Source organism: Maniola jurtina, chromosome Z (genome assembly GCF_905333055.1).
Source record: "Maniola jurtina chromosome Z, ilManJurt1.1, whole genome shotgun sequence".
Classification (NCBI taxonomy): Eukaryota; Metazoa; Arthropoda; class Insecta; order Lepidoptera; family Nymphalidae; genus Maniola; species Maniola jurtina.
The window spans coordinates 736647-763511 of NC_060058.1; the positions used below are offsets into that span (position 1 = coordinate 736647).

Genomic DNA, 26865 nt, shown 5'->3' on the forward strand with positions numbered 1-26865 from the left:
TAGCTACCAGTGTTTTAAAACTGTTCAAATCGGTATGAAGTACAGAGCAACACACAAGTTTTGTCACCGTAATGCATGAAAATGTATATAAACTACGCTTATACTTGTGGGGTGAACTGTACGGAGTTAAAATCAGTATGCGTACGGAGAAGCACACAAGTTTTGTTACACCAATGTATCGAAATGTACGTAATTTACGCGTATACTTGTGAGGTGAACCGTACACACTGCAATAACTAATCGAAAACCCGAGCACAGAAAAATGGACTTTAAACCATTGAAAATAAGGTCGATCTGATAAATGACAAGGTTGATTAAAACGTTGAATCTACCCGGTTATTTTGATAAATAAAATAAAGTTATATGATGTTATTGCAATGTAAAAACTTAAATAATTAGGCCCTAAAACATTAAAACGCGTTGACCTTGGGTATGTTATTACGATAGAATCATTAATTTAACGAGTTAAAAGATTGAATTAGGTACTGAAAGCCGTTTAGAAAATAAACACCGATATGTTGAAGTGATTGTTTATTTGAACTTGAGTAATTCAATATTTTTACGGTAAAGACGATAGAATCCCTGTTCGAGTTGGTTCAATCTATGTAGGTACTAGCGATATCAGGCAATTGAGTTAGAATGGAGCAACTTAGATCGCGAGAACAAAGAAAGTGTCGATTTGAATGACCTAAGTTACGACGTTACGAATTACAATTAACCAGAAATACCATACACAAATTGATCGTTATAAAATAGGTGGAAAGTCCCGGGTTTCGGCACCATTTAATGTAGCTACTTGCAGCTTGGTGGCCCGGCTACATTGGGAAATTAGATCGGTTGAGATCCACGATCACGAGGTTTCACTTTGAAATAGGCAATGACAGCTATAATGCACGTACACGTACCTTATTTCTGCCCCTTGCACTCGCTGAATTTCCTCCTGGATCCAGGGATTCTTGCTAGAATGATGTGGGTTTTCGTTCGAAACGCGCGCGCGATGCTTTTCGTAGCAGCGATAATTTTCGAATGCCGTTGACCGTGATGTCGTCGGTGACAGATGACAGCACGACGTGCATGACAGCTGATTGAGCTGCGTGCTGTCATTGCACCATTTCAAAGTGTTAATGTCGATGGTACCTCGGTGGCGCGAAATTTCGAAAGTGTAATTATAATCAAGTTACGGTAACGGAACAGTAGGCGTTAACCATTTTGAGACACCAATTAATCACAAACATGTTTTCAAACGATATTCGAAATTCAATTCGAAAATGTTTTCAAAAAACGTTCCAAACTCAACTTTTCTTTGAAATATTGAGGTTTCCTTTAGAGTCAATAATATTAAGCGGTGACCAGTACAAAGTTAAGTAATAAGTAAGTTATTATACCTACTTGTGCGAAATGTCAAAAGTGACATATCATTATGGCTCTGGTGTAAATATATTATACTCTATCCACGGAAAGAAGTTGAATAGGGCTCTCTGTTCCGTAATCACATACGAATAATAGAGACGAAAAGCTCAGTGGGCGTTAACCATTTTGAGTGACCAATGGTGACTCGCCATCCAATCACAAACAAGTTTTCAAAACTCAATTCACTCGAAACTCAATTCGAAACTGTTTTCAAAAAACATTCAAAATTCAATTGGAGAACATAGTTTCGTATGTTGGTGGCTCAAAATGGTTTTAACGCGTAATCGAACCCGTAACAAGGGGCACCGCGCGCGCAACCACTGCGACACGGACTTTGTTTGTCTGCGCGGCCGCTTGTTACTAGGAGGGCGTGCTAGCAGCCAAAGACGAGCGAATTCGGGCGTCGCATGCGCGAACTTGTTTGCCATACTGAACGCACGTCAAATCAATCCTTTAAAATTAATAATAGGCATGATGACTTCAAGTCAAATCAGTGACTTTTTATCAAACGTCAAAACGCTCGCTTAGTGAGGAAGCTTTGAAGTAATTTGACCTACTTTTTTAGTCAAATCCATAATTTAAAATAGCAAATTTAAAACTAACAGCGGACGTGGATTTTACGAATTTCGGAAGACCCTCTATTTAATATATACGAAATAATTTATTTTTAACATTAGCGTCATCCCCATCAACCCCAGCTCTGTAATACGAGTTCTCGATACGAGCTTCGATTCTTGGCTCCGATTCTTGGCTTCGATTCCTCGCTTCAGTTCTTGGAGTCGCTTCTTGGCTTGAATCCTTGTGCTGACTGGTGGGTTTTATTCCGCTCCTGGAACCCCAAGGAACCCACTACGTCACAAGCCCACTGAGATTTTTTCTCTCTTTTGATTTGTCTTGAGATTCCATCCGTGGGTAGAGTATAGTTCTATCTGCTGCCTCTCTTGTAAGAATGAGTTAATATTTTAAACATAATAAATAGAAAGATTCTAATAAAATATATAGGTACTGCTAATAATAAATTATGAAAGTCACACGCGCACACACATACCGATGCCATTCGTAGACTTAAAAGCAACTGCTGGCCGAAATTAATAACCAATCTATCTGGAATATTTATGAGTGTTTTTACCTACACTTAAAGGAAATTTACAAATGATTTTAAATACATATCGCAAACTGCACAACCCCTTCATAGGAAGTCTCCCCTGGGAATAGCACTCCGAGCGCAATACCAGGAGAGATTAGCATCCTGTCGGTTTCGCAATTTTTGATATTTATTTAAAATGATTTATCTGTAATAATATGTAGATAAGATATTTAGTAATGTAGTTTTTTTGCCAACCCACCATACATTTTTTGTCAAATAACAACGTTGCTATGTAACTTATCGAACAGATTATTAGATAGATTAATTATTAATTTTGACCGTAAACCGATCAATCATACCTATGTCATTGCAACTACCAGATCAATTTTCATTCGATTAGCTTGCTATATTGAAACAGTCATGGCCGAGTTTGAATTAGTATGGAAGCTTTTTACCGAAGTGATACCTTCCCAACTAAAACACAAGTTTGTGGGTTTACTGGTAAAAATACCCCATTTTATCTTACCTCTTCTCTGTCAGAGCACTCCCCTTCCAACGGCATTGGGTTTCTTGGAGTCCACATTTCGATCTATGTCCAATTTTGGGATCACTAGGAAGGTAAAGCCAAATTAGCCTTTAAAAAGCTCGGGTTGCTAAGCGGTACTTCGCGTCAAAAACACGCACAGCACGCCTTTGCAAGAAAAAAATTGGATGGTCTTTCTTGACAAATAACAACGTTGCTTAGTAACTTATTTACAGATTATAGATACATTGTTGATTTCGGTAGTTATAATGGTGTAGTATGCCTGACTGTCTTAATGCGCACAAGATACCAAGGGCAATGTTTATTTAAGAGCTATTACTGGCCTAGTACATGATGACCAACGCGTTCGGCGAATGCTGCAACACTTGATATGCCATCTGTTGTGAGCTTTCGTACTGTCATAGCTTTCGTAAGGTTTGAAACAGGCAGCAAACCGCGTACGATTAGCGCGGCTAATATACGCCCAGTGACCCTGTATAGATTCGACGAGTATGTTTGGTCATCGTATACAGGGGGCATTATAGTTATCTTAATAAATGTATAGAATGGCTGACAATTTTCATTATAATATTAATATTTTTAGGAAACGCCAAACTTTCCCCTAAATATTGTTCTTTTATAAACAAAACATTCCTCTTTATAATGACATACATGTTCTTACCTGTTGGTATTAGGCTAGATGCTAATGACTTACAAATATAATGCTATCTTGCCTGCACATAATCAGCGATGGCTTATGTGTGAGCGAGAGGGCAATATGTATGTATGCAGCACAGACAACATTATTCGTTTTAATGACTGATTTACATTTTTGAATGCAAATGCTGATCAATACAATGGCTACAAAATTATAGTTTATAGATTGCGAAAAAAATCAGTTAGTTTAAGCTGTTTAGAAGAAAATCTATTGAAATATTATGCTTTAGAGTTTGATAATATTAAGTTTATAAAAAAAAATACAACGCTAGTTGTTGGAAAAGGCTTTATTTTTGTAAGCGTAGTATTGAGCCAAAATACAAGGTGTAAACAGAACGCTAGCAAACACGAAGACCGTTGATAGTACTGATGATTGCTGATAGGGCAGGTACCACAAAAAAAAAACGCAGAATTAAAAAAAATATCCTGTACTTTTTAAAAGTTCACAATGATAGCAAATAAAACATCTGACTGACGCTAGAGGCTAACGAACGTTACGTAAATAGGCCACGAGGCGAGTTTTACACGCTATACATTTCGGGAAAAACACTAATAACCGTATTCACAAACGTTACTTGCTTGAGTGTAGCAGCAGTGCTATGCTAAGTACGATGTTTTGCAGAGCGTTCGGTATGCCAAGCCATTCATTTCATAAACAATACTTAAAGGCCTCCTTATTAAATGGAGCGCTGATATTGGTTACCGTTGTGTTACGTAGACAGGTCAGATAATAGATACTAACTTAAAAAAAATTGTCAACTGACGTTACTCAAGACAATTTTTTAATTTGTAGTTGATAAGCTTTTATATCCTCTTTCTTTTAGTTGTATTAAAAATCATTGCTTTGTCGTCGTCTTTACATCACAAATTAGTTTCCTAGCCTGTCCTTACAGTATGTCTTCACCGAAAATGGGGTAAGTAACTACTTACCCCTTAAAAAAGGCAAAAACAATCAAACATAACCGATATTAAGTACCTCATATTAGTTTGACTACGGTTTGACATTTGCTATGCGTAGCGTAAAATAGCTAGCGAGCTACTTTTTCTGTGCGCTCGTTTTGGTGAACGCATAGTGTCGGCCGACTCTCATGTGTTGTTTATGAATAGGTTTTCTGTACCCTGTGCGTTCGAGCGCACTATGAGACCTCATAGTAACGTTTTTGAATACGGGTGTTTATCACTAAAAATACAAGGTAAGGCAAATGATTTATTTGCATTGGGTTGTGTTTAGGTAGTACAATAATAAGTTACCCTAAGTTTTTGCTAACGCTCTGGTTGCACTTGTATTATAGACGCGAAATGTGTGTAACGTAGCGTCACAAATGATAGAGGCGACAGAGTCACCGCCCAGCCTGTAGCACATCTACGCAGCAAAACCGTCCAAGGCCCGGTTTCCACCTAAGCGGAGATGAGAGATGTTTTCAGTCGACCAAACAAATTTTTTTCATGTCTTATTGGTCGACTGAACACATCTACTCTCCTCTCCGCTGAGGTGGAAACTGGGCCTTAGTCGAGCAGTTACAATGACTGCTCGAACAGTCGCCTGTTATTACCCGAGCGGCGCTTCTGCTATCTCTTTTGTATTAGCATTATTTCAGCGTTTAAGCTATCGTGAGTGATATCCATTAGCTGATACCACCTGTACTTACTTGGTTAGTCGAAGTAAGCCCGGCCTGTCCCGTTTTGAACACATCTGGGATCCTTTTGGATTTTTCAAAGAAACAGCTTGAGTTGCGACCTGCCCGGACATCTGCGAAAGGTGCTGAAGTGCGCGGGGGAAGGGGGGATGGCTTTATTTATTTATTTATTTATTTACTATAGTACCGCCCACAGAGTTACACATTTTAATTATACATTTTGTTCCTTACTTTCTATTGCTCTTATGCAACTCCACTTACGAGGCTTCGTCGAGGCTAACCGCTTGAGTACAGCCGGTATCAGCTATATTAATTATAAAGCTTTATTTCAGTTAAATACCGCCTAGTCTAAGAATATATTTTTGTCCTTCAAATGCACAAAACAATCAATGAACGGGTGATCTCTTTGAGAGTCTAGGATAGGTATTTTATAAGGATGCCAGGGAACCAAGGACAACGGAAAGAGAATTTGTTCTTAATATTTTGCAACTTAGTTGGTCTGTTATGAACGACATATTATATTTACTATTTGTAACTTTTTCATTGCAAAGCATACGATGTTTTGCATGTTAAAGCTCAACGGATCAAAGGGCGGATACGTAGGGCTATATTTTCGCATCACGAAAATTGAAAAAGTTTGAACTGTGCAGGTTTTGATATACCTACTTACGAAGGATAGGATGGGGTGAGCTATGGGTATTTTCCAGATTAACTACTAAAATAATTAGTATTAAGTTGGATTTTTGGCCGGTATTCTTATTGGCAGTAAAATTGGAAAAAATAATCCTTATATTGCTATCTAATAAATGACCCGTAGGAAAGATATAACTCCTTAAAACTCTAGATAGACAAAGTTTACCAATTTGTCTGCTTGTGTGTGTGACAAACTTGCGTGAAGCGCGTTTACGCACCCTTGGTTAAAACTACACCTATGAGCATGATTCAAAGATTGTAGCCCGTTTTCAGACTGTAGCTATCGTTAACTTGTTTTAACGTTATCGACGCGAATGGCGGGTGCACGGGATTGGTTGATACGTCGACATTCGCCAGCTTTCTCCCACTACACCTCTTTAGGTCCAATTTGTTTGTCGGCTTATACTGGCAGTAATAATTAAATAGTAGCGAATTTGGGGAATGCCCACCCAAATTCACACCTACACAGTTTGAATTTGGTGACGAAGTTTGTATAGTCGGTCGGTAGCTCAACCGGTAACCGGATTGTGAGCTTAGTTTTCGTTCCACATGTTTATTGATAAATAAATTATGTTAAATTTTGGCCAAAGTTTATTTTAGTTATTACATTTTTATTACGCTGAAAGCTCAACTTTATGTTCACATTTATTATAATCTTATACTTGCATTTAATCATAATCATATTCGCTTATACAGTACAGTCAGCAGCAAAAAAAGTATTAGACAACATTTTTCCCTTTTTAGAAAGTATTTATCTCTTAAGAACCATTGTCCCATTTTGTTCATTAACAGAAACCATTGCGGCTGGTTGTACAATTTGTATTCTATTGTTGTTTATCCATTATAATCATTATTATATTCGAGTCAGTAGACAGTTCGAGCAAAATGCAGAACTCTAAGGTTACAATTCTTAGGCTTAATTAGATATTAAGAAAAGATTGTATAGTAAGGTGTTCGAAGCTCTATGTAGACAAACGTGGCTTATCAGGAACGTGGTCAGCCCGTGTACCTTGCAAACCATTATCCGCGTAGAGGAGTTCGTATAGGGCTTTCTGTTACGTGCTCCCATACAAATGACAGGGACAAAAAACTCAGTGGGTGTTAACCATTTTGAGGCACCAATCAATCACAAACGGAACTGTGGGTTCTTTACTTTATTAGAGAAATTATGTTTTCAGAAAACATTCAGAATTCAATTCAAAAACAGTTGCGTTTGTGATTGGTTGGTGCCTCAAAATGGTTAACGCCCACTGAGTTTTTGTGTTTGTCATTTGTATGAGATGATTGCGTAACAGAGAGCCCTATACTAACATGTCTTCTACTCTCATAATCCGATGGGACAGCAATCCGACACGACTGGAGAGAGATTAAGCGCAGAACCGACAACTTTTCTTGATTTTACGTGTTCCAAAGTGTTTTAAACACTATTTGGAACACTTCTGTGTTCAGATCCGATTCATATTCGGCTGTATACCGTGCATTTTGTATGAATTGGTTCACACGCATCGGTTTACGGGCAAGAAGCAAACGTGATACCACTAATTAATAGTAATGCCAAGTTCCTGACATGCCATGAAACGAAATTTCAAAATTTTCTTGTTTACGAAACAAAGTTGACAGAGCTGCACCTAAAATTATTTGATAATATGTGTAAATAAATAGCTGTTAAGATAAAGCTGTGAAAAGGCGGCGTTAAGGAATTCCGTTAAGTACACTTTTCTCCCTGCAGTCGTTCACGGGCTGATAGGTGTCTAGCCATAGACTCGTAGTGGCTAGAGACAAGTCTTAATATGTATTCTTGTGTAAGTTGGGTCAGTGAGTTTGCCGTACTTGGACCAACACAATTGGGGCATCCACGGACAACACACTTGGGCACACACTTGAATTAATATACTTGGGCACACACTTGACCAACACACTTTGAACAAACACACTTGGGTACACACTTGGATCAACACGCTTGGGCACACACTTAGACCAACACACTTGGAACAACACGCTTGTGCACACGCTTAGACCAATACACTTGGGCATACACTTAGACCAACACACTTTGAACAAACACACTTGGGTACACACTTGGATCAACACGCTTGGGCACACACTCAGACCAACACACTTGGAACAACACGCTTGTGCACACGCTTAGACCAATACACTTGGGCATACACTTAGACCAACACTCTTTGAACAAACACACTTGGGTACACACTTGGATCAACACGCTTGGGCACACACTTAGACCAACACACTTGGAACAACACGCTTGTGCACACGCTTAGACCAATACACTTGGGCATACACTTAGACCAACACACTTGGGCACACACGTAGACAAACACATTTGGGTCAGCTCAAGACTGAATCTTTAGATGATATTGTTACAACGTCCTTGCTTGACAAATTCCAGAGCTCTTTCTACTTCAACCCAACCGTACTTGCGCCATAGCTACAATAAACACGAAGTAAGTATATTGCACCCTTCAAGCCTATCAGTTCGTGGACGAGTGCGATGTCCACCCGCTCAATTTCTAGTCTTTAACCCATTTTATGAGGCATTTTGTTTTTTTTTTTTTTCTTAAGCCGCATCTACACCTATCCCTAATTGTAATAATTGTGTTGTACGTTGTATTGTGTCGAAGCACAAAGATTTCATAAGTGTAGAAATTTTTTTCGATGAAAACTTTTTCGTTCCAAAACGCAATTTATTGGTGTGGATGAGGATTTATAGTTTTAGTTAGCACACGTGTTTTCCACTTTTCCTATATTTTGCATTACTTTTTTTCGGATATTGTCAAGCTATTTCCAAGCTGAATTTGTAAAAATATTAGCTAAATAAATAAAAAATATCAAAATAATACTAGGCCCATTTGCACCAAACTTCTTAAATCTGGTTTGGATAAGCTGTATGCTGTCACTTTTTCTTTAGTTGCTTCCAGGTTTGATAAGAAAAAGACAGAGATTGGAAATTAAACTTAGACATTGAAAACGTTGTTGGTGCAAGTCGACCTTAAAATATAAGATTTATTTAACAGCAAATGGTGCTAAATGAAAATTTGAGAGTATGTAATTGAAATTTTGTTTTGGAAAATTGTTGGTAAAATTATTTATTTTCAATTTAACTAAAATCTCTGAAATATATCCGAAAAACGTTTGGTGTTATGATGTTATTTTGAGTTAATTTTACGTTACGAATACATTTATGTTTTGTTAATGTCTTAAATTTTTGTTTTATTTGGTACCCTCATAATCCTTTTAGGTAACCGCACTCCTTGCAATAAGATGGTTTTTAGGTCATTCTTAAAAGAATTACTTGAATTTTATGAATAAGTACAACCTAACTCAGACTAGTATATGACTCCATAGAGTAAACTACTTAATATCTGACCCGTTCGAGGTCCCTTTAAGAGGGGTCTCTCCGTCACTCGCTTCATACAAACGTAGTTCCAATTTCATTTGAATATTAAGCAACCAAAGTCCATGAAATTTTGCAGACATATTCTAGAAACTAATATCTATGTCTGTGGTTTTCCAGATTTCTGTTAAAATATTCAGTTTCAAAGTTACGCGGTCTTAAAAATTTACATACAAATCTTTGAGCCCCTGTAATTTTAAAACTACATATTTTTAGAAAAATCTAAAACACCACAGACACAGATATTAGTTTCTAGAATATGTCTGCAAAATTTCATGGACTTTGGTTGCTTAATATTCAAATGAAATTGGAACTACGATTGTATGAAGCGAGTGACGGAGAAAGCCCTGTTAAACTCTGTCTTAACTGGTCCGACAAGTAGGTACCTAAGCGCTAAGAAATCACGTACCCTTCAAGAGCTTCGAAACTAGTCGGTCATACACCGACCAAAAGGTAAATGGCCGATGTTTTTATTCATAAAATTTCAATTTACAAAATGCCAAACATGGAAGTTGAAATATTAAAATACTTAGTTATGTTAAGAAATGATCACATCTCATGCTTCGTCCTTAATCTTAACACTTAGAGCGTAAAACGTACTATTTTCTTTACTTATAATAATAATAATTGTTATCTAATCTGCACAATAATAAATGTCAGAGATGTAAGTATAGTAAATTCTGTTTAAATTATATCCCTTTCTTCGGGTGCTTTTTCGACACAAGAAGGTAATCTTACATTATACCCCGTCCACACACTGCCCGTGTGGCATGGGAAGGAGCGAGCAACGGAGGCAGAGACGTAGTGTGGACGCTTTGCTCGCGTGTTCCTCGTTCATGCCCATCGCTCCCTATTTTGTCGGTAAGTATGCAATAGCGCACAGTTTCGAAGTCCATCGCGTTGCAAAGGCAAGCGATGTAGTGCGGCCGGCAGCAGCGTCGCAATTAAAAGGGTATTTTACTCCAATTTTCAAGAATATTTTAGTTATTGTAATCATGACTAACATTCCCCTTTCCCCTCCAACTAAGCGTTAAGCTTGTGCTAGGAGTGGGTACTTACGACAATAGTGCAACGGGTGGGGTTTGAACCTCCGACCTTTACTGCTTACTTACCTAATAAGTTCGTGTGCGAGTCTGATTAGCCCTGGAAAGGTTAAAGTACAGTATATACCTAAACCTAAGTTCCCAAAGTACATGATTTTTTATACTCGTAATAAAGTTGTTACGACCAACTTTTGCTTTCTAAAGAATTATCGGTTTATAAATTGAAAAGGCCTTTCATTGCCATTGTGTACACAGATATTAATATAACAGTTAACACCCATCTTGGTATTTGGGATTTTACTTGGTAAAATATGGTTATGGTTGTCTACATAGGTAGGTACTTTACATCTCTAAGTCCCTTCACCCTAAAAAAATATTACTCGCCTTCTGGTTCAGTTGGGTAAAAATAAAAGACAAATATAGGTACTTATGAAGTTTTCATAAAATAAATACTTTATTTAAGAATGTACCTCTAACAGTATAAAATAAATAGTTAGGTAAAGAATGTAGGTACAACAAAAGGCTTAAAAAAGAATAACAAAGGTTTAAAATAAGTACATACATAGTTGAATCCGGATTAATGGTTAGATTATAGGTACATCTATTAGGTGCGTCGCATTTTTTGAAACGCGCCGCTACGAAGCTGACCTCGCCGACGAGCACAGCTGCGACGACGTCGCCGACGTCGCCGACACGAGCGACTGCGACGACGACGTCGCCGACACGAGCGACTGCGACGACGACGTCGCCGACATGAGCGACTGCGACGACGACGTCGCCGACATGAGCGACTGCGACGACGGCGTCGCCTGCAGCGACTTCTGCGGCGGCAGCCTCTTTGAATGCACATTCCTGTAGCCAGCAAATCAGCCAGCTTCGACTCATTCCTCTTCAGAAGCCCCAGCGTGACGTCATCCGTAAGAATCGACTCCACGGCGAGCTCCTTAGGTAGCGGCAGGGAGCGGATAGCTCTTTGCTGGTCTTTGAACTGCTTCACTACATCAGAAACCGAACCAACTTTTTCGTTTCCCAGGAGGTGCCTGTCGTGAAAATTTATATATCTTTTAGCGTGAGCTATATTCATAAGAAATACTTAAGCCCGACTATAAGTTTCGAACACTGCCGGGGTCTTTTAGAGTAGGAACCTCTGCTTGCGATACAGCATCGTGGCGACGCGACGTGGGTGAAGTTATTGTATCGCGGCCTTATTGTGGATGTATCGCTACAAGAAGTAGCCGTAGACAATATCGCTAAGTTTAAATACTGAGCTAAAACCTCAGCTACACTGTAGAGATATTAAGCAGACCTTTGACGAAGCCATCAAGAAAGAGCAAACGTGCGGTAAGTTCAGAAGGAAGGAGCATCCTGAACTGGCCTACTTAAGTAGTTAGGGCTATCTGACAGCGATAAGGGCCAGGCATGTCGAAGGGTCGTTGTGGTCGTCATTTACATCGCTGGCAAACAACTTAAGCACTGACGCGATTGGCTGCGGCGGATGCATGCGATTGGTTGCTCAGTCTGCACGAGTGATAAGTATCTACTTACTTACCCACATCGACTTTCGCTTCCCGGATTCGGCAACTTTCTCCCACTACTAAGACCTCTACAGGTTCAAGTTATTTGCTGGGCACTATACCACGAGATCAAAGGAATCGGCTTCTAAGAAAAAATGTACTTAGGTAGATACCTAATTAAACACTTACATTAAGAAAAGTCTACCGGGTCCATGAGATGGGGCATCTTTATTGTTAGCCATGTTTAAAATTATTTTAGTAGTAATAAATAGTATTTTTAATTTAAATTTGCCAAAAATATTTTTACATGAAAATCAACTTGAATTGTATCAACTGGAATTTTTTGATTCGATCATAGATTTTGACATGGGTGCCTATTCGATTAAGGAATACACAATTTTAATTTTAGACAAGTTTTTATTTTATTTTAATTTTTGACATTTTAATTACGTAGGTACCTACTAAGTACCTACTTATCTACAATCATGGAAGTAGGAAGTACTAAAAAGGTCTATTTTATTAGTTTAGATCTGATTAAATATCACTAAGAGCCCGCGAGGGCCAGACCTTAGGTATATCTATTGGTAAGTTCCTACTCATCTTACTTATCTAGGTAATTAATACCTTACTTAATTTATCAAGTTTTTGTAAGTATATTTGTTGTTCAAGTAAGTACAGGATAAGTGACCTATAAGTAACTGAAATTATACACTTTCAGTTTCTATTAGGTATGTAAAGTTGAGTAGCCGTTTTTGACATAGCTACTTATTACTTCAGCAAGTAGGTACCTACCTACTTAGGTACCTACTTGCGTCAAATTCAATCTCCACTTTAAATCGTCCCATTTCGTATGAGAGCCCCCCTGAAATAAAGAACCTAAAATAAAGGTACCCATACTTACTTACCTCAAAAGGAAAAACGGCATCCTTTTAGGACCACTTTGTTGTCTGTCTGTCTGTCCGTAAGTAGGTACTTCTGTCGTGTCTGTTAAGAAAACCTATCGAGGTCCTACTCCCCGTTGACCTAGAATCATGAAAGTTGGCAGGAAGGTATGTTTTATAGCACAAGTAAAGGAAAAAATCCGAAAACCGTGAATTTGTGGCTACGTCACAAAAAAAATATTAAAATGTGTTCATGAAAAAGTACCTACTTACTTAATTATTATTAGTATTTTACTTTATACAAGTATATTTGTATAAAGTGGACAGGGAAGCACTTATCTCTATAAGAGATCTCTACCAGTGACCCTTGGCAGTGCGAGAGGTTGTAAAGGGAGTAGAATAGGTACAGCAAAGAGAGACAGTAATTATTATGGAAAAAAAAACTTAGTAGATATTATGTTATAATATATACTTAATTTTAAGGTTTGAGATACAAGTGAGTTTAAATAATTTCTAAAATTAAAAATTACCTAATTGTTTTACTGATATTTTTTCAAATTTTATTATCATCATAAAGAATTATGCATTTTTGACTAGGTAACAGCAAGACATACATTAGATACATAGATACATAGATTTGTATGTAAAAATATAGTAGGTATGTAGTACGTACTAATCGCAAAGTCTCTTAAGGGTGGTTACAGACTATCGTTTTTTCAATGCAATTTCAATTTACTTAACTACTTATTTATCTTAATTACTTTTATATATCATTGTGATGTACTTCAAGAAAAAGACAAACTTTTATACAACTCTTATGTTTAGTGGCTAACATAATTTTATTTTGGATGTGTAGACGTGTAGATACAGGTGATGAAATGGGTACATGTACCTTAATAAATAAATAAACTGTTAAAATGATGTTTTTCTTGTCCACATCTTCAGATTTAGATTCTTAAAAATTCAAAATCAAAAGTTGACCCAGCACTTTTGATTTTCCAGCCTAAAAAGTAGCCTTTTTGTAAAAGGCTACTTTTGTCCTGGAAAGTAAGCAAGTAAAAGTTAATATTGTATCATCCAAATCCAATCTATGTTTAAAGTTTCAGGGCTTTAGCACCGGAAGTTAGTTTAAGTTCGATTGCAAACTTCTCGACATACAGACCGACAAGAAAAATTAACAAGCAGACATACAAGAATCAAGTTAACGTTGCATTGTCATCCAGTTCCAACATCTAAGTTTAAAAGGTTTAAAATTTCAAGTCTCTAGCTCATCGGATGTTGGTTTAAAATCGATTGCAAGATTTGTTCCGTACAGACAAACAAACAAACACCGATAAGTAAGCAAGTTAATATAAACTATTGGTTTAATTTCTTTTGAATTTTCATTTTCTTTTTTCATAAATCTTCAGCAATGTGGATGGGTTCCCGAGTCACAGCAAAACGAGTAACAGTGTGACTTGTTGTTCTGCAAATAAAGAATCTCGAATCTTTGTGGAAATGCATAAAAGAAGGACGCTTTTATCTTATTTTAAAATTACTTTTCGATTTTTTCATTTTTGCGCCATTATCCCATTGAACCATAGACTCGCGATGTTTTCATAATTTTTCTAAAGTTACCCGTGCCACTGGATGTTAAACTTCTTTATTTTTAACCTCGGAATCGGAACAATGAAAATCGGAACAATCGGAATTACGATTATAATTCCGACATTAAAATAAAAACTGAGTAAACGTATGTCTTACTCAATTATTGTTCACTAGCATCACATAAGTATGAGTGAAACAAAACATAATTATTAGTTTCTAAGGTTTTTGGAGCATTCTATCAATCTAATGTTTTAGTAGATTATTCAAAATGGAGGTAATGTAATGTCCTACGTCACGGGCGCTGGGATAAAGCGTAGCGAGCGATTTTAGAGTAACTCTCGAGCGGAGCGAGGGTGTTGCATCTAGAATCCTGAGTGTAGCGCGGGGTTTAGGGGCGCCCAAGACAAAGACAGCATACAAGCTCAATACTCTAATTTTCACACCTCGCGAGACATTAAAATCAAAATCCTCATATGCCGTAATAGGTAGGTAGTTACCTACCTATCTGTCTTGAATCTGGTAATAGTTTCCAATGTTAAATTACAGCTACTTATCATCGTCGTCCCTCGACATTTTAATTTCAAGTTAAATAAATATTCAATAACACTACAATATAACTATTGGCGTCACTCAGAAAAGCAGGTATTATTTAAATATTTTTATGGAATAATTGGAATGTCCTCTCAAAACCAACACAAAAAACACAGGTTCAATGGTAATCACACAGGTTATCCGAGAGTTTTAATCTAAACAAACTAATGCCAAAATAAATAATTTAATTAGAGCGTGATTGCTATCACAACATCTAATTATCCAGTTCACAATCAAAATACCGAAAATATGCGATATCGCCCCGAATCTCAGATGGAGACTAAACTAAAACCTTCAAAACACCCGTATTTATGCAAGTTCAATCTTGTTGGCCTCCTAGCGACAGATTGTATGACATCGAATGAGCCAAATATAGATTTTATCAAACTACCTTCATTAGATAAATTAATAATTTTATAATAGTATTGTTGACAATTCAAATCAACTTTTTAAAAGTAACCTTACATAACGTTTCGCAGATAAGTTTGGGAGGGAATTTCCCTGAATTTTCAAGTCTTTAATTACTATATGGAACCATGTTTCTGGCAAGTAACGCCATCACTCATCTAAGCTAGATAAAAAAATTAAATCATTCGAGTGAGAGGGATGCCATCATACGTTGAAGTGAGACAGCAATAGCAGCATGACCACTAAAAGCTCCTTGTAAGGTTACATTACATCCCTTAAGACGTAATAGATTTTAGTACATTACATCCCTTAAGACGTAATGAATTTCAGTACAACGTTACAACCCGGCTAAGTCATAGTGTTATGACGTACTTTACCTTTACCTCCACTTGACCGTAAATTGCTACTTTACTAAAGAAAGGATTTCACTATAGAGGATTGTAATCGGGTCTTTACTGGCCGCACGCCAACAATTTCCAAGAGGACTGTAATGGAAATTGCTGGACAGTTTCATACTGATGACGAGGTCAATCGAAGGATTGTAGTTAGTTAGGTTGTATTTTTGAGTTTTGTTTTCTTTTATTTATTTATTTTTAATATTTATTTTTGCTTTTTTTCTTTATTTTTTATAAGGTATTATTTTTTAAGTTATTTTTAAATAAAAGCGTATGATTTTTCATTCTTTTTTAAAAAAATTATTAATATTTTTTACGGTTACGGAACCCTCAGTGCGTGGGTCTGACTTGCACTTGGTCGGTTTTTTTTTTATAAATTTGCTTTTAGTAAATATTTTTAATTTTGATTTTTTAAATGTTTTTTTTTTTTTAATTTTTATATATTAATTTCTATTCACCTTTTTGTTTTTGTTTTTTTTTTCAATTTTTAATGATTTTTTAAAATTGTCTTCATTTTTATTATTAATTTGTTTTAACTTTTTTATTTTTTTTCATTTTTTTTATATAGTATTATTTTTCTGATTTGCTAATATTTTTTGTTTTCTATTTCGATTTATTTATTGATTTATTTTTAATTAAATTTTTTTTTTATTTGTTTTTAAATATATTTTTTGTTTTTCATTTTTTAATAATAATCTTTTTTTGTTTTTCGTTTTGATTATCAAATACCTATTTTGTTTTTAATTTTCTTTTTCGAACAAGATTATCACGTTTGAATTAGTGTGTTTTAGAGGGTGTTGTTAAAGAGTTAAGTTTTTTATTGTTTACCCGCAAATAGAGGTAAAGTACTATACAATTCCCGGCCGAAATAGCAATTACCGACCTCGTTCAGTTTAAAAAGACTCGGCTGGCGTCTATCCTTACAAAATCACTTGAGAGGTATTCGGCTTCGCCTCGGCAATTATTCGCTTTATTTCAGGCCTGGACTGTAATAGGTAGTTACCTATTAGATAACAGGTCCGTAATTGTTGCGCGAGTTTTTTCGTTCAATCAATGTACAATAAATAATCGATAATCATATATAATTAATCAACGTAAAATATAATATCAATCATAGTACAATTCTTTTGTTTTATTCCGAATAAAAATCTTCCGATTTATTCCGATTTTTAGCTGACCAATTTAACGATATTTAATTTTAGACTTTTGTCTGCTTGCAACACTAAGTAGCACCGCCATTGAGTTTAAAACTCTCGAAATTAGACTTCCATATTGTGATTTTCACGTGCTATTTTTAAAAATTAGTAAAAAACCCTTTAAAAATGGCAGAAAAGCAAGAAGAAGTTGAGCAACAAAAACTTCGTCGGATCCTAGAAGACGACGATGAGTTCCCGGAAGGTAAGTTTTATCTAAAGGTCGCTCAGCGCGCTATGGAGCGAGCTATGTTGGGTAACACTCTCAGGGATAAAATCCGGAACGAGGAAATTCGCAGAAGAACAAAAGCGACCGACATAGCTCAAAGGATTAGCAAGCTGAAGTGGCAGGTCATGTCTGTCGCAGAACCGACGGCCGATGAGGCACACGTGTTCTGGAGTGGAGACCGCGTACAAGTAAGCGCAGTGTGGGACGACGTCCAAGCCGCTGAACCGATGACCTGAAGAAGGTGGCGGGGAGCGGGTGGATGAGGAAGGCGGAGGACCGTGTTTGGTGGCGCGCTCGCGCCTATGTCCAGCAGTGGACGCATACAGGTTGATGGATGGATGGATGGAAGTTTTATCATTTCTTTGCATGAAAAACTTGTTGTTTTTACCTCTTACCTAAAATCACATTTTGTTTGTTATCAGAAGCATCAGACACAGAAGCGGGCTCACAGCCTGATATACAAGAAATCGAGGAAGAAATGTGGGAGTCCGACTGGGAAGTTGACCACGTCGAAGACTCGTTCACCAGGGCGTTAGAGTAAGAATTTTATAATAATAAGATCCCTAAAAGATTTTTACTACTAAAAACGTGATAATAACTCGCTGATTTGCAACCTGTACTAAATAGTTAGACCCGTTAGAGTTTGCACTGAAACGTTTCCCACGATGCACCAGCATCTCAAAGGCCACCTTTTTGTGGAAAGATTTAACTGCACACAGGCATACAAGATTTTACAGCATACAGGGTCTGGACCAATCTGCTGTGCCATTGAAATCAAACTTTCTTTTTAATATTGTATGTTGTATGTATATTGTATATTATGTATACCTTACCTACTGTAATGCGACTCTCCGTCCTACAGTTCTATAAGTTCATAAGTGTGGGTTGCCTGGTAGAGATCACTAACAGTGATAAGGTCGCCTTTTGTTTGCGAATATTTCCTGTACTTTACTTTGTGTCATAGTTTTTAAGCAATAAAGTATTTAAATAAAATAAATAAATAAATGTGGACTATGTACCAAATAAATATTGCAATATTATTTTCTTTTTCAGTGAAGAGGTCAAGAAAATCCACGAAGATTCCAAGAAATCCAAAACGATGAAAGAATCCGAAAAAGAAGAAATGAAAAAGAACAAAGAATCCGAAACGAACAAAGAATCCGTAATGAAAAAGGAATCCGAAACGAAGGATAATAAAAAATTACATAATATGTAATATTACCATTAACTTTAAATCAATAAACTAAATTTAAAAAGTAAAATTTCTTTATTTCAGACCTTGACTCTTAAGGTGTTAGTACAATATTTACTTAATAGTATGTTAGTATAACTTAACATAAAAATAATTAAGGATAAAGTTGAAAACTAGTAGTTTAGGCATTACGGTGGAACACACAGGATCTGGATACAAACATACATACATAGACTGCTAAAATCATAACCCTTCCTTTTGGCTTTGCACAGTCGGGTAAAAATAAAATAAAACCTTAATACTTGCCAGTATGCACTGAGGGACTAAGTATGTATATATCCTACACATATACACACATGTGTATGTATCCAGTGCCTCAGTATAGGGCAGCCTGGCTTTTTTGGATGATGGAGGCAAGGCAGTGGTTCAGTATCAACAAGTGCTGGACAAGAGATTTCTGCATTCATATTATAGCCCCGGATGGTTCGTATCACCCAGCTGAGTGCAAGGCTGACCTCCAATGCATACCACAGTCTTCTTAACCTCTGACTCAGGGCACTGCCAGTCTTTCCTCCAGGTCCAAAAGGACAGTTAAAAATAAGTAACCTATCATTAACCTATATACCTATGTATTACTTTTATACAATACTAAGTGCTGCAATCTTTTCATAGCAGCTTACTTATGTTGCTCTAAGTATTTCTATGGTATTTCTCTTATATGTGTAGTAATTTTCATAAACTGCAGTTTTATTGTAATAAAGAATTAATTTCTTGTAGCACTTGTAGGTTGTATGTAGATTAAAATTGTTGTTGTCACTTGTGACTTGTCAGTCAACTATATATAGCTAACAACATCTGTGAGATTTGACATCCTAGCAACAGACAACATAACTACCTTGGACGCAAGGCTTTTGGTGAAGCATTCCATTTGCATTTATAAATCAATAAAATAAAAATAAAAAACATTGTTAATGAAGTTGCATGATAACTCCACTAATAAATTTAATTTTTGATATGTTTTAATTTTTCAGTACAGTAAAATAACTGAGACTTTCTCATACTTTATAATTATAATGCTTAAAATCTAATGAGATTAATGGCTATTTCGATGAGATTTCGATAGACATCACACTAATATTATAAAGGAGAAAGTTTGTATGTGTGTGTGTGTGTGTGTGTGTGTGTGTGTGTGTGTGTGTGTGTGTGTGTGTGTGTATGTTTGTTACTTCCTTCACGCAAAAACTACTGGACGGATTGGGCTGAAATTTAGAATGGAGATAGATTATACCCTGGATTATAACATAGGCTACATTTTATCCCGGAAAATCAAAGAGTTCCCACGGGAATTTTAAAAAACCTACATCCACTAGTTAGCAATATTTCAAAATTTTTATCATACATGTAAAGTTTTTTTTTCTCATGTCATTAGTCTAAACTAATATTGTATAGAGGAAAGATTTGTTTTTTTGTTTGTTTGTAATCGATAAACTCAAAAACTACTGAACCGATTTCTAAATTCTTTCCCCAGTAGAAAGCTACATTATCAGCGAGTAACATAGGCTATATATTTTTTTGCAGTCGCTTAACAAACATACAAAAAAAAAACGACATACTGTCGAATTGAGGACCTCCTCCTTTTTTTAGAAATGAAAAAATCAAATTCAAATTGCCCCTAGAACTCCTACTTACCTACATACAGACCTACCTATAGAGACAGTAAGAGTATTTATACCGGCTTCCCACGGTGCGTGATATTGCGGACCAGTTGGCACCGGCGCAGCATGAGAAGATTATCGTCCGTATGGTATCGCAGACAAGTCGTCGTCCGAGAGTTGTGCGCGGCTGCCCGTGGTCGTTGGCCGCGCGTATTACGCAACCGCAGTATCATGTACCGTGGGAAGCTAGTATTATAACTCCAGATAAGTGTATCGCTTGTGTCTGGGAGTATTGGCGACATATTTTTAAGGATATTGCCTAAAATATACGTAAAAATCAGTTTGGAGAATTTACGTGAGGTAAGTAATGGTTTTATGTACCTTGATTATCAGATACCTGAAAATTGGCCGTCTAAGCAAGCTAGCACGTAGGCTAGGCATGCTTTCTTAGTACTTACTAACACTACTCAATCGTACATATTTCCTGTGTCAGAAAATACGTAACCTCTGGTGGTCCTGGGATAAAAGTAATAAGAAAACCAGAAAAGAGCTGATAACTTCCAAACGGCTGAACCGATTTTCTTGGATTATAGCTAAGAACACTCTCGATCAAGCCACCTTTCAAACAAAAAAAACTAAATTAAAATCGGTTCATTAGTTTAGGCGCTACGAGGCCACAGACAGATACACAGATACACAGATACACACGTCAAACTTATAACACCCCTCTTTTTGGGTTGGGGGTTAAAAATAAAGGTACCCATACTTACTTACCTCAAAAGGAAAAACGGCATCCTTTTAGGACCACTTTGTTGTCTGTCTGTCTGTCCGTAAGTAGGTACTTCTGTCGTGTCTGTTAAGAAAACCTATCGAGGTCCTACTCCCCGTTGACCTAGAATCATGAAAGTTGGCAGGAAGGTATGTTTTATAGCACAAGTAAAGGAAAAAATCCGAAAACCGTGAATTTGTGGCTACGTCACAAAAAAAATATTAAAATATGTTCATGAAAAAGTACCTACTTAATTAATTATTATTAGTATTTTCAACCTTCAAAGTAAGATACCTAACAACCTAAGTCAAAGTCAAAGTCAAAATCATTTATTCAAAGTAGGTACAATTGTACTCCTTTTGATGGTCGAAATTGTTAAACTTGTACGATATAGTGGTGACCCACCAAAAACATTTCATGTAAAAAGTTAACCAAGACTCACAAGTTCATAATGTTTTCCCTGTTAAAAATTTATGAGATCTCTAGTAGAGCCAAGCCCCTAGCTGAGCTTAGATTTGTGCTGGCCATGGGACCTATCCCAAGTCCAAAGTAATATAGCTCTTAAATGTTCTTGACTATATCACATTTATAACAATAAATAACAAATCACTCTACTTACAAGCTCTGATTCTACAAACCCTACATCTTGGTAAAAAAATGACGGCGTAGAGGGGGGGAAATTCCAATTTCTCAATTTTCCTGTAGTTTGTATACAATTTCTAGTCTACATACCAAATTTCAGCTTTCTAGGACTTCGGGAAGTACCCTAGAATTACAGACTATGAATAGTGATGATCATCAGTGAGGGACGAAAACGGCGTATTTTAGGTGTCAATAAATCTGTAATCATAAAAGCTAGATATTTGATATTTAGTATATTTGGTAAATTTGCTGAGGACACCTTATACTGAAAATTTCAGCTTTCTAGCGTCATCCAGACCGAAGTTATGACGGGTCGAAAATACGGCGAAACACTTCGAGAAAAAGGTAGGTACGTAGCGCCCCGGCCGCCGTTTGGCTCGTCTTGGCGGGGGCACTGCCGTGCCCCCTGATTAATTACGTTACTTAAAACTAAAGCTACGAGGGTTACCTATACCAGCTAGGGTATCATTTGTGAAAGGGCTTACCTACCAAAGAGTAGGTAGGTATATGTAATCACTACGTTAGATAAGTACCTACCTACTTACCTATATTATTTAATATTTATAGAAGTATAGATAAATATAGATAGGTTACATGTAGGTTTTTTTTTATTACAACTATTATTATTTATATATACACAGTTGTGGTATATACCATAGACCTATGATTTTTCGCTTCGGTATATACAGTAGTGAACCGATGATGGGTTATCATGATGACCTATAAGGTTTCCGTTTTTCCTTTTGAGGTACGGAACCCTAAAAAATTGGTTACGTCGATAAAAAAATACACAGAACATGTTATCACCGGTTTGTTTATTACATAACATACTTTGGTTTAATTTTACACAGCAAATTATAATTTACATTTGACACACTAGCTGAACGCATAATATAATTAAGTATAATGTGTGTCGCTTCTGTACTCTATCCACGGAAAGTTAGTACGAGTATATAGGTCTCTCTCTGTTACGTAATCATGTACAAATGACAGAGACGAAAATCCCAGAGGGCGTTAACCAGTTTGAATAGACCAAACAAAACTATGTTTTGGAATTGAAAAAACATGTTTGTGCTAAGTTGGTGACTCAAAATCGTTGACGCCTTTGAGATTTTCGTCTCTGTCATTTGTAAGGGATTACGCAACAGAGAGCCCTATATTAACTTATTTCCGTGGATAGAGTATTGTAATATTAAGCTAGTTGACTGCAACATACGCACGCGTAACATCGAAGAGTTCAAACGCCATTGTATTTGTGCCATCAGCCTTAAGCCTGTGCTACACGGTCGCAACTCGCAAACCATGCTCCCAACCAAGGTGACCTTAGTAAGAGGTGATTGTCTAACACGTCGCCATTTCACTAGATGATTGCAAACAAGGTTACAACTTCGTATGACTGGAAGGCATAGGTTAGGACAGGACGCCATTAGCTCCGCTAGCCTGGATTACGGCGACGGGGCCAGCGATGATGACAGCAGGAACTGTCAGTAAATGATGCAGCTATCTCAGATTGGACCCGACCGCGCTCTCAAACCCACACCCAATCACCAAAAGCAACAAGACTTCGTTGAAGAATTAGGGCTAAATATATATATAAATATACAATACATATATGAATGTGATAGCCTAGTGTTATCCGCCACCTCCTGATTTGAGGTCGGTGGTTCGATCCCGGGCACGCACCTCTGACTTTTCGGAGCTATGTTCGTTTTAAGTAATTAAATATCACGTGGTTTAACGGTGAAGGAAACGACGTGAGGAAACTTGTACACCTGATAGTTTTCCATAATATTCTCAAAGGCGTGTGAAGTCTGCCAATCCGCATTTGGGCTGCATGGTAGACTATGGCCAAAACCCCTGGTCATTCTGAGATGAGACCCGTGCTCTGTAGTGAGCCGGCGATGAGATGATATTAAATCGATGGCCGTCCGCTGGACCGATGGCCTAAAGAAGGTGAAGGGAGAGTGGGTGAATGAGGAAGGCGGAATACCGTGTTTGGTGGCGCGCTCTTGGGAAGGCCAATGTCCACCAGTGGACGCATACTGGCTGATGGAATGGAAAAAATATATAAGGTCGTAGGTCAAACGAAACTTGATTGCAAACCACTGTCTATCTGTCTGGTTGGTACACAGCAAGGTCACCTTGGTCAGGAGCATGGTTTGTAACCCTGTAACACAGGCCTTATTCACATACTTAATATAATCTAATATTAATATACAGTACTGCATCAATAACACAACGGTGCTCTGGTGCACTCAGTACTTACCAGAGACACTAAACTAAGGGTCTATGCAGTCGTAATGCAAACCGACTGCAAAATTGCAGTTGGGAAACAGTTTTATTTCAGTCGAACAACTGCATCGCAACTGCCAACTCACTGCGCAGTCGTGCAGTTCACACTGAATGCCCGTACTGAAACTGCACGCGGACTGCGCGATTACGACCGATTGGTCGGCAGTTGTAATGCACTTTGTCAACTGCAATAAAACTACATCCCAACTGCAGTTTTTCAGTTAGCTTGCTGTCCAAATGCAGTTCGTCTGTACAGACACTAAGACGGAGTGGAGCGGAGCTAAGTTTTGTTGATAACTAAACTGAGCTTTGTGCATTTAAAGTTACGGTTGAAATTAGTATAACGAAAACAAAACATGGACTTGCGCCACCGTGCTGTAAATTTTAATTACTTAGCATGTACCTAATAAGTCATTATTTATTTGTTATATTGATATACATAATTACAAAAACACATCTGTAACCTCCGTATATTTTGTACTGATTCTCACAAGATCTTTGTATAATACGATATAATACGGGATCTTTGTATAACATGGGATTGAGTTTACTCAAAAGTGCTGAATATGAAAAATAGATTACTCTTTACATAACTAATAAAATTGATTCATTGTTATGATCAAATCACTGCCATATTAATTTTAGAAATATTAATAGTTAAATTAAAATTATTTATTTTATTATAAAATTTGTGTTTAGTATTTGTATAACATAATAAGATTACTCGAAATTATATGACAAAATAATAAAATGTGCGAAAATACATCATAAACTATATATACTTATTACTTATCTATATAACATTTTTTTTATTACAGAATATTCATTTGCGCTGGATTCTATTTGGCTGAGCATGCCTCTAGCATCCAAAACAACGCAGCAACACTGTAAAGCCGTGTCCAAATATGTACCTATAATTTGCCCGAACCGATAACCGTATCCGTATCGCCGACGCGTATCATTATCGCGTGGTGATAAAATAAAAAAGAATACCCGGCTGAGTTTGTTGTCGGCTCTCCTCAGACTTGGGCGGGTTTGGAACCCTCGTAGCTTTAGTTTTAAGTTAACCTAATTAATTATCACCACTACATCATTGTTTGACAATCAGAAAGTGTACAATAAACCCCGATTTGAATATAAATGACTTTGACTTCGACGGGTCATCACTCGTCAAAGTCAACATACACGATACGCAGACCGATACGCCACTCTGATACGACACGAGACACGATCCCTTCATGTCGAATCGGTTTTTATCCGATCATCAAAGGAGATACGGATACGATTTCATCGAGAGCGCACGCAGAGCTGGGCAATATGGTACGCAGTCATGATACACGAGAGAACAGTTACTGACTCAATGCCGATGCTTCACTAATCATTTGCACCGCCAAACCACTACTGTTTATACTAAATTCTGCCGCTCTCCCTGATCTTGATGAACTGGCGAACAAAACGGTGTAAAGCTACGGCCACATCTGCGCGTAATGAACATGATGCGGGAGCGTCTGCGATGCGAATCTATACATGCAACTTACGCGACTACAATACGAGAACTGCGAACTTATGTCAGTCCCACTCTACAGACGCGGTCGTATCCGTTGTATTTGCGTAGGTGTGCATGGTGCCATTAAACATCTTGGAAGGCAAGCGCCGCGCGGCTGACGTTCCTGCTTCGTAGTCGCTTTCGGATGATGTTGCACGTAAAATTTAAGCATTATAATTTGCATAAAAATTAGAATCGTGGACTTTGGGCTCTTCAGCATAGTTTTATTCCGTTTCACAAATTTGGAACTATTCAATCGGCCAAAACCATTCCAAATTAAAGAAGTGTGATCACGAAGTCTTGTTCGCCAGCTCCTTATTCCTAATGGTTCGGCTTTTCTATTCGGCAAATGATTCGTGATAAATTGTAAATTGTTCGTTCGTATCGTTGGCCGAATCCTTGGCGCAGATATAGGCTCCTTTAATAATCCCGCAGGAACTTATAGTTTTTCAACTATGAGTTCTTGTCTCTGCACTCAGACTATTCACTGTCACAGAATGTCGTGACAGTGAGTCACAGGCCGTTTAGTTTGCCAAACTACTTAATTTAAAAATTCGCCAAACACAAAACATTTGCTGTATCGCGTATGGAGTGGCCAGGTGATTTACTAAATGTCGAACTATCGTAAAAATTGCCCGAACTCGAATCATTTGCCGAATTCTGATAGTTGGACCGTACCATTAATGACATTCACATACAAACAATTTGTAATGGTTCGAGCACATTGATGTCATATGCAAGAGGTGATCTCTTCGACGTAGGACGACGGGAAGATTCCGAAAGAGCCGTTAAGGTCACCACTCCACCAAACGTCATCTTGCTTTTCATAGATATTTATAACATCACCTGGTGACAATATTTTATTATTAGTTTTTTGCCTTACAGTAGGAAATGCAGTCGCACAGCACAACCCAAACATACCTACCTATCAACAATTGAAGATTATGTAAATGATAAAAAAGCACGAATTTGACTTGCTCCAGGTGAACAGTTCTAATCTTCATATATATAGCTACATATAGAACGTACGTTGACTTTGCTCAGACTGTTAAAACGAAACGGCGCTATACGGCTGGCATAAATCTATCTCGTTTCAACTGAAACTTTTGTCTTAAGTCAAAAGTGCGCTCTATAGATTTCAACCTTAGTCTGACAGCTACATATCGAACGTACTTACTTTAACTTTGCGCAAACATTAAAACGAAACAGATTTACAGGAATTCTTGGGAGCATTTCGCAATTCGCAAAGCAACACGAGAAGAGAGGTTATTGTACCATAATTTCGCACCGCCCGCCTTCCCACTGCTAAACATGTAGACAAAGCCACCAAGCACGCAATACGCACCACCACCATGTAGCACCACACAAATCCCAAAAACCACTCAACCATGAAGAATGCCATTGTGCATTGTAAAGTCTATATGTCCTGAGGATGCTCCGGTGTCG

At 37.3% G+C, this 26865-nt stretch overlaps 3 protein-coding genes across 4 annotated transcripts in view; 1 reads left to right on the plus strand and 2 right to left on the minus strand.

Annotated features, from left to right (window-relative positions):
- Positions 1 to 10978: 10978 nt before the first annotated feature.
- On the minus strand, positions 10979 to 12443 carry LOC123880035 (putative uncharacterized protein YOR309C). 2 transcript variants are annotated; one of them, XM_045927929.1, is made up of 3 exons: positions 12229 to 12442; positions 11309 to 11565; positions 10979 to 11278 (listed from the first exon to the last, which is right to left on the minus strand). In XM_045927929.1, the coding sequence occupies exons 1-3, from the start codon at positions 12279 to 12281 to the stop codon at positions 11130 to 11132; spliced, it is 459 nt and encodes a 152-aa protein (XP_045783885.1). In that variant the 5' UTR covers positions 12282 to 12442; the 3' UTR covers positions 10979 to 11129. The 2 variants fall into 2 exon arrangements, with proteins under 2 accessions (XP_045783885.1, XP_045783884.1); XM_045927928.1 differs by having other exon boundaries at positions 10979 to 11565; positions 12229 to 12443.
- Positions 12444 to 16708: 4265 nt separating this feature from the next.
- On the plus strand, positions 16709 to 18539 carry LOC123880454 (26S proteasome complex subunit SEM1-like). The gene is made up of 3 exons (XM_045928580.1): positions 16709 to 17299; positions 17746 to 17860; positions 18377 to 18539. The coding sequence occupies exons 1-3, from the start codon at positions 17224 to 17226 to the stop codon at positions 18537 to 18539; spliced, it is 354 nt and encodes a 117-aa protein (XP_045784536.1). The 5' UTR covers positions 16709 to 17223.
- Positions 18540 to 22379: 3840 nt separating this feature from the next.
- Positions 22380 to 26865, minus strand: part of LOC123880488 (nostrin) — an 86524-nt gene continuing 82038 nt past the window's right edge. The window contains exon 14 of the mRNA XM_045928629.1: positions 22380 to 26265. Coding sequence (XP_045784585.1) covers positions 26150 to 26265 — 116 coding nt within the window. The 3' untranslated portion in view covers positions 22380 to 26149. The remainder of the gene's footprint in view (positions 26266 to 26865) is intronic.

Bases quoted from the DNA above. Each gene is read 5' to 3' on its own strand.
- LOC123880035 (XM_045927928.1), bottom strand. From the start codon at position 12,281: ATGGCTAACAATAAAGATGCCCCATCTCATGGACCCGGTAGACTTTTC. The intron at 11,566-12,228 runs GTAAGTGTTTAA...TTTTCACGACAG, and splicing joins CCCGGTAGACTTTTCTTAAT to GCACCTCCTGGGAAACGAAA.
- LOC123880454 (XM_045928580.1), top strand. From the start codon at position 17,224: ATGGCAGAAAAGCAAGAAGAAGTTGAGCAACAAAAACTTCGTCGGATC. The intron at 17,300-17,745 runs GTAAGTTTTATC...GTTTGTTATCAG, and splicing joins CGACGATGAGTTCCCGGAAG to AAGCATCAGACACAGAAGCG. The intron at 17,861-18,376 runs GTAAGAATTTTA...TTTCTTTTTCAG, and splicing joins TCGTTCACCAGGGCGTTAGA to TGAAGAGGTCAAGAAAATCC.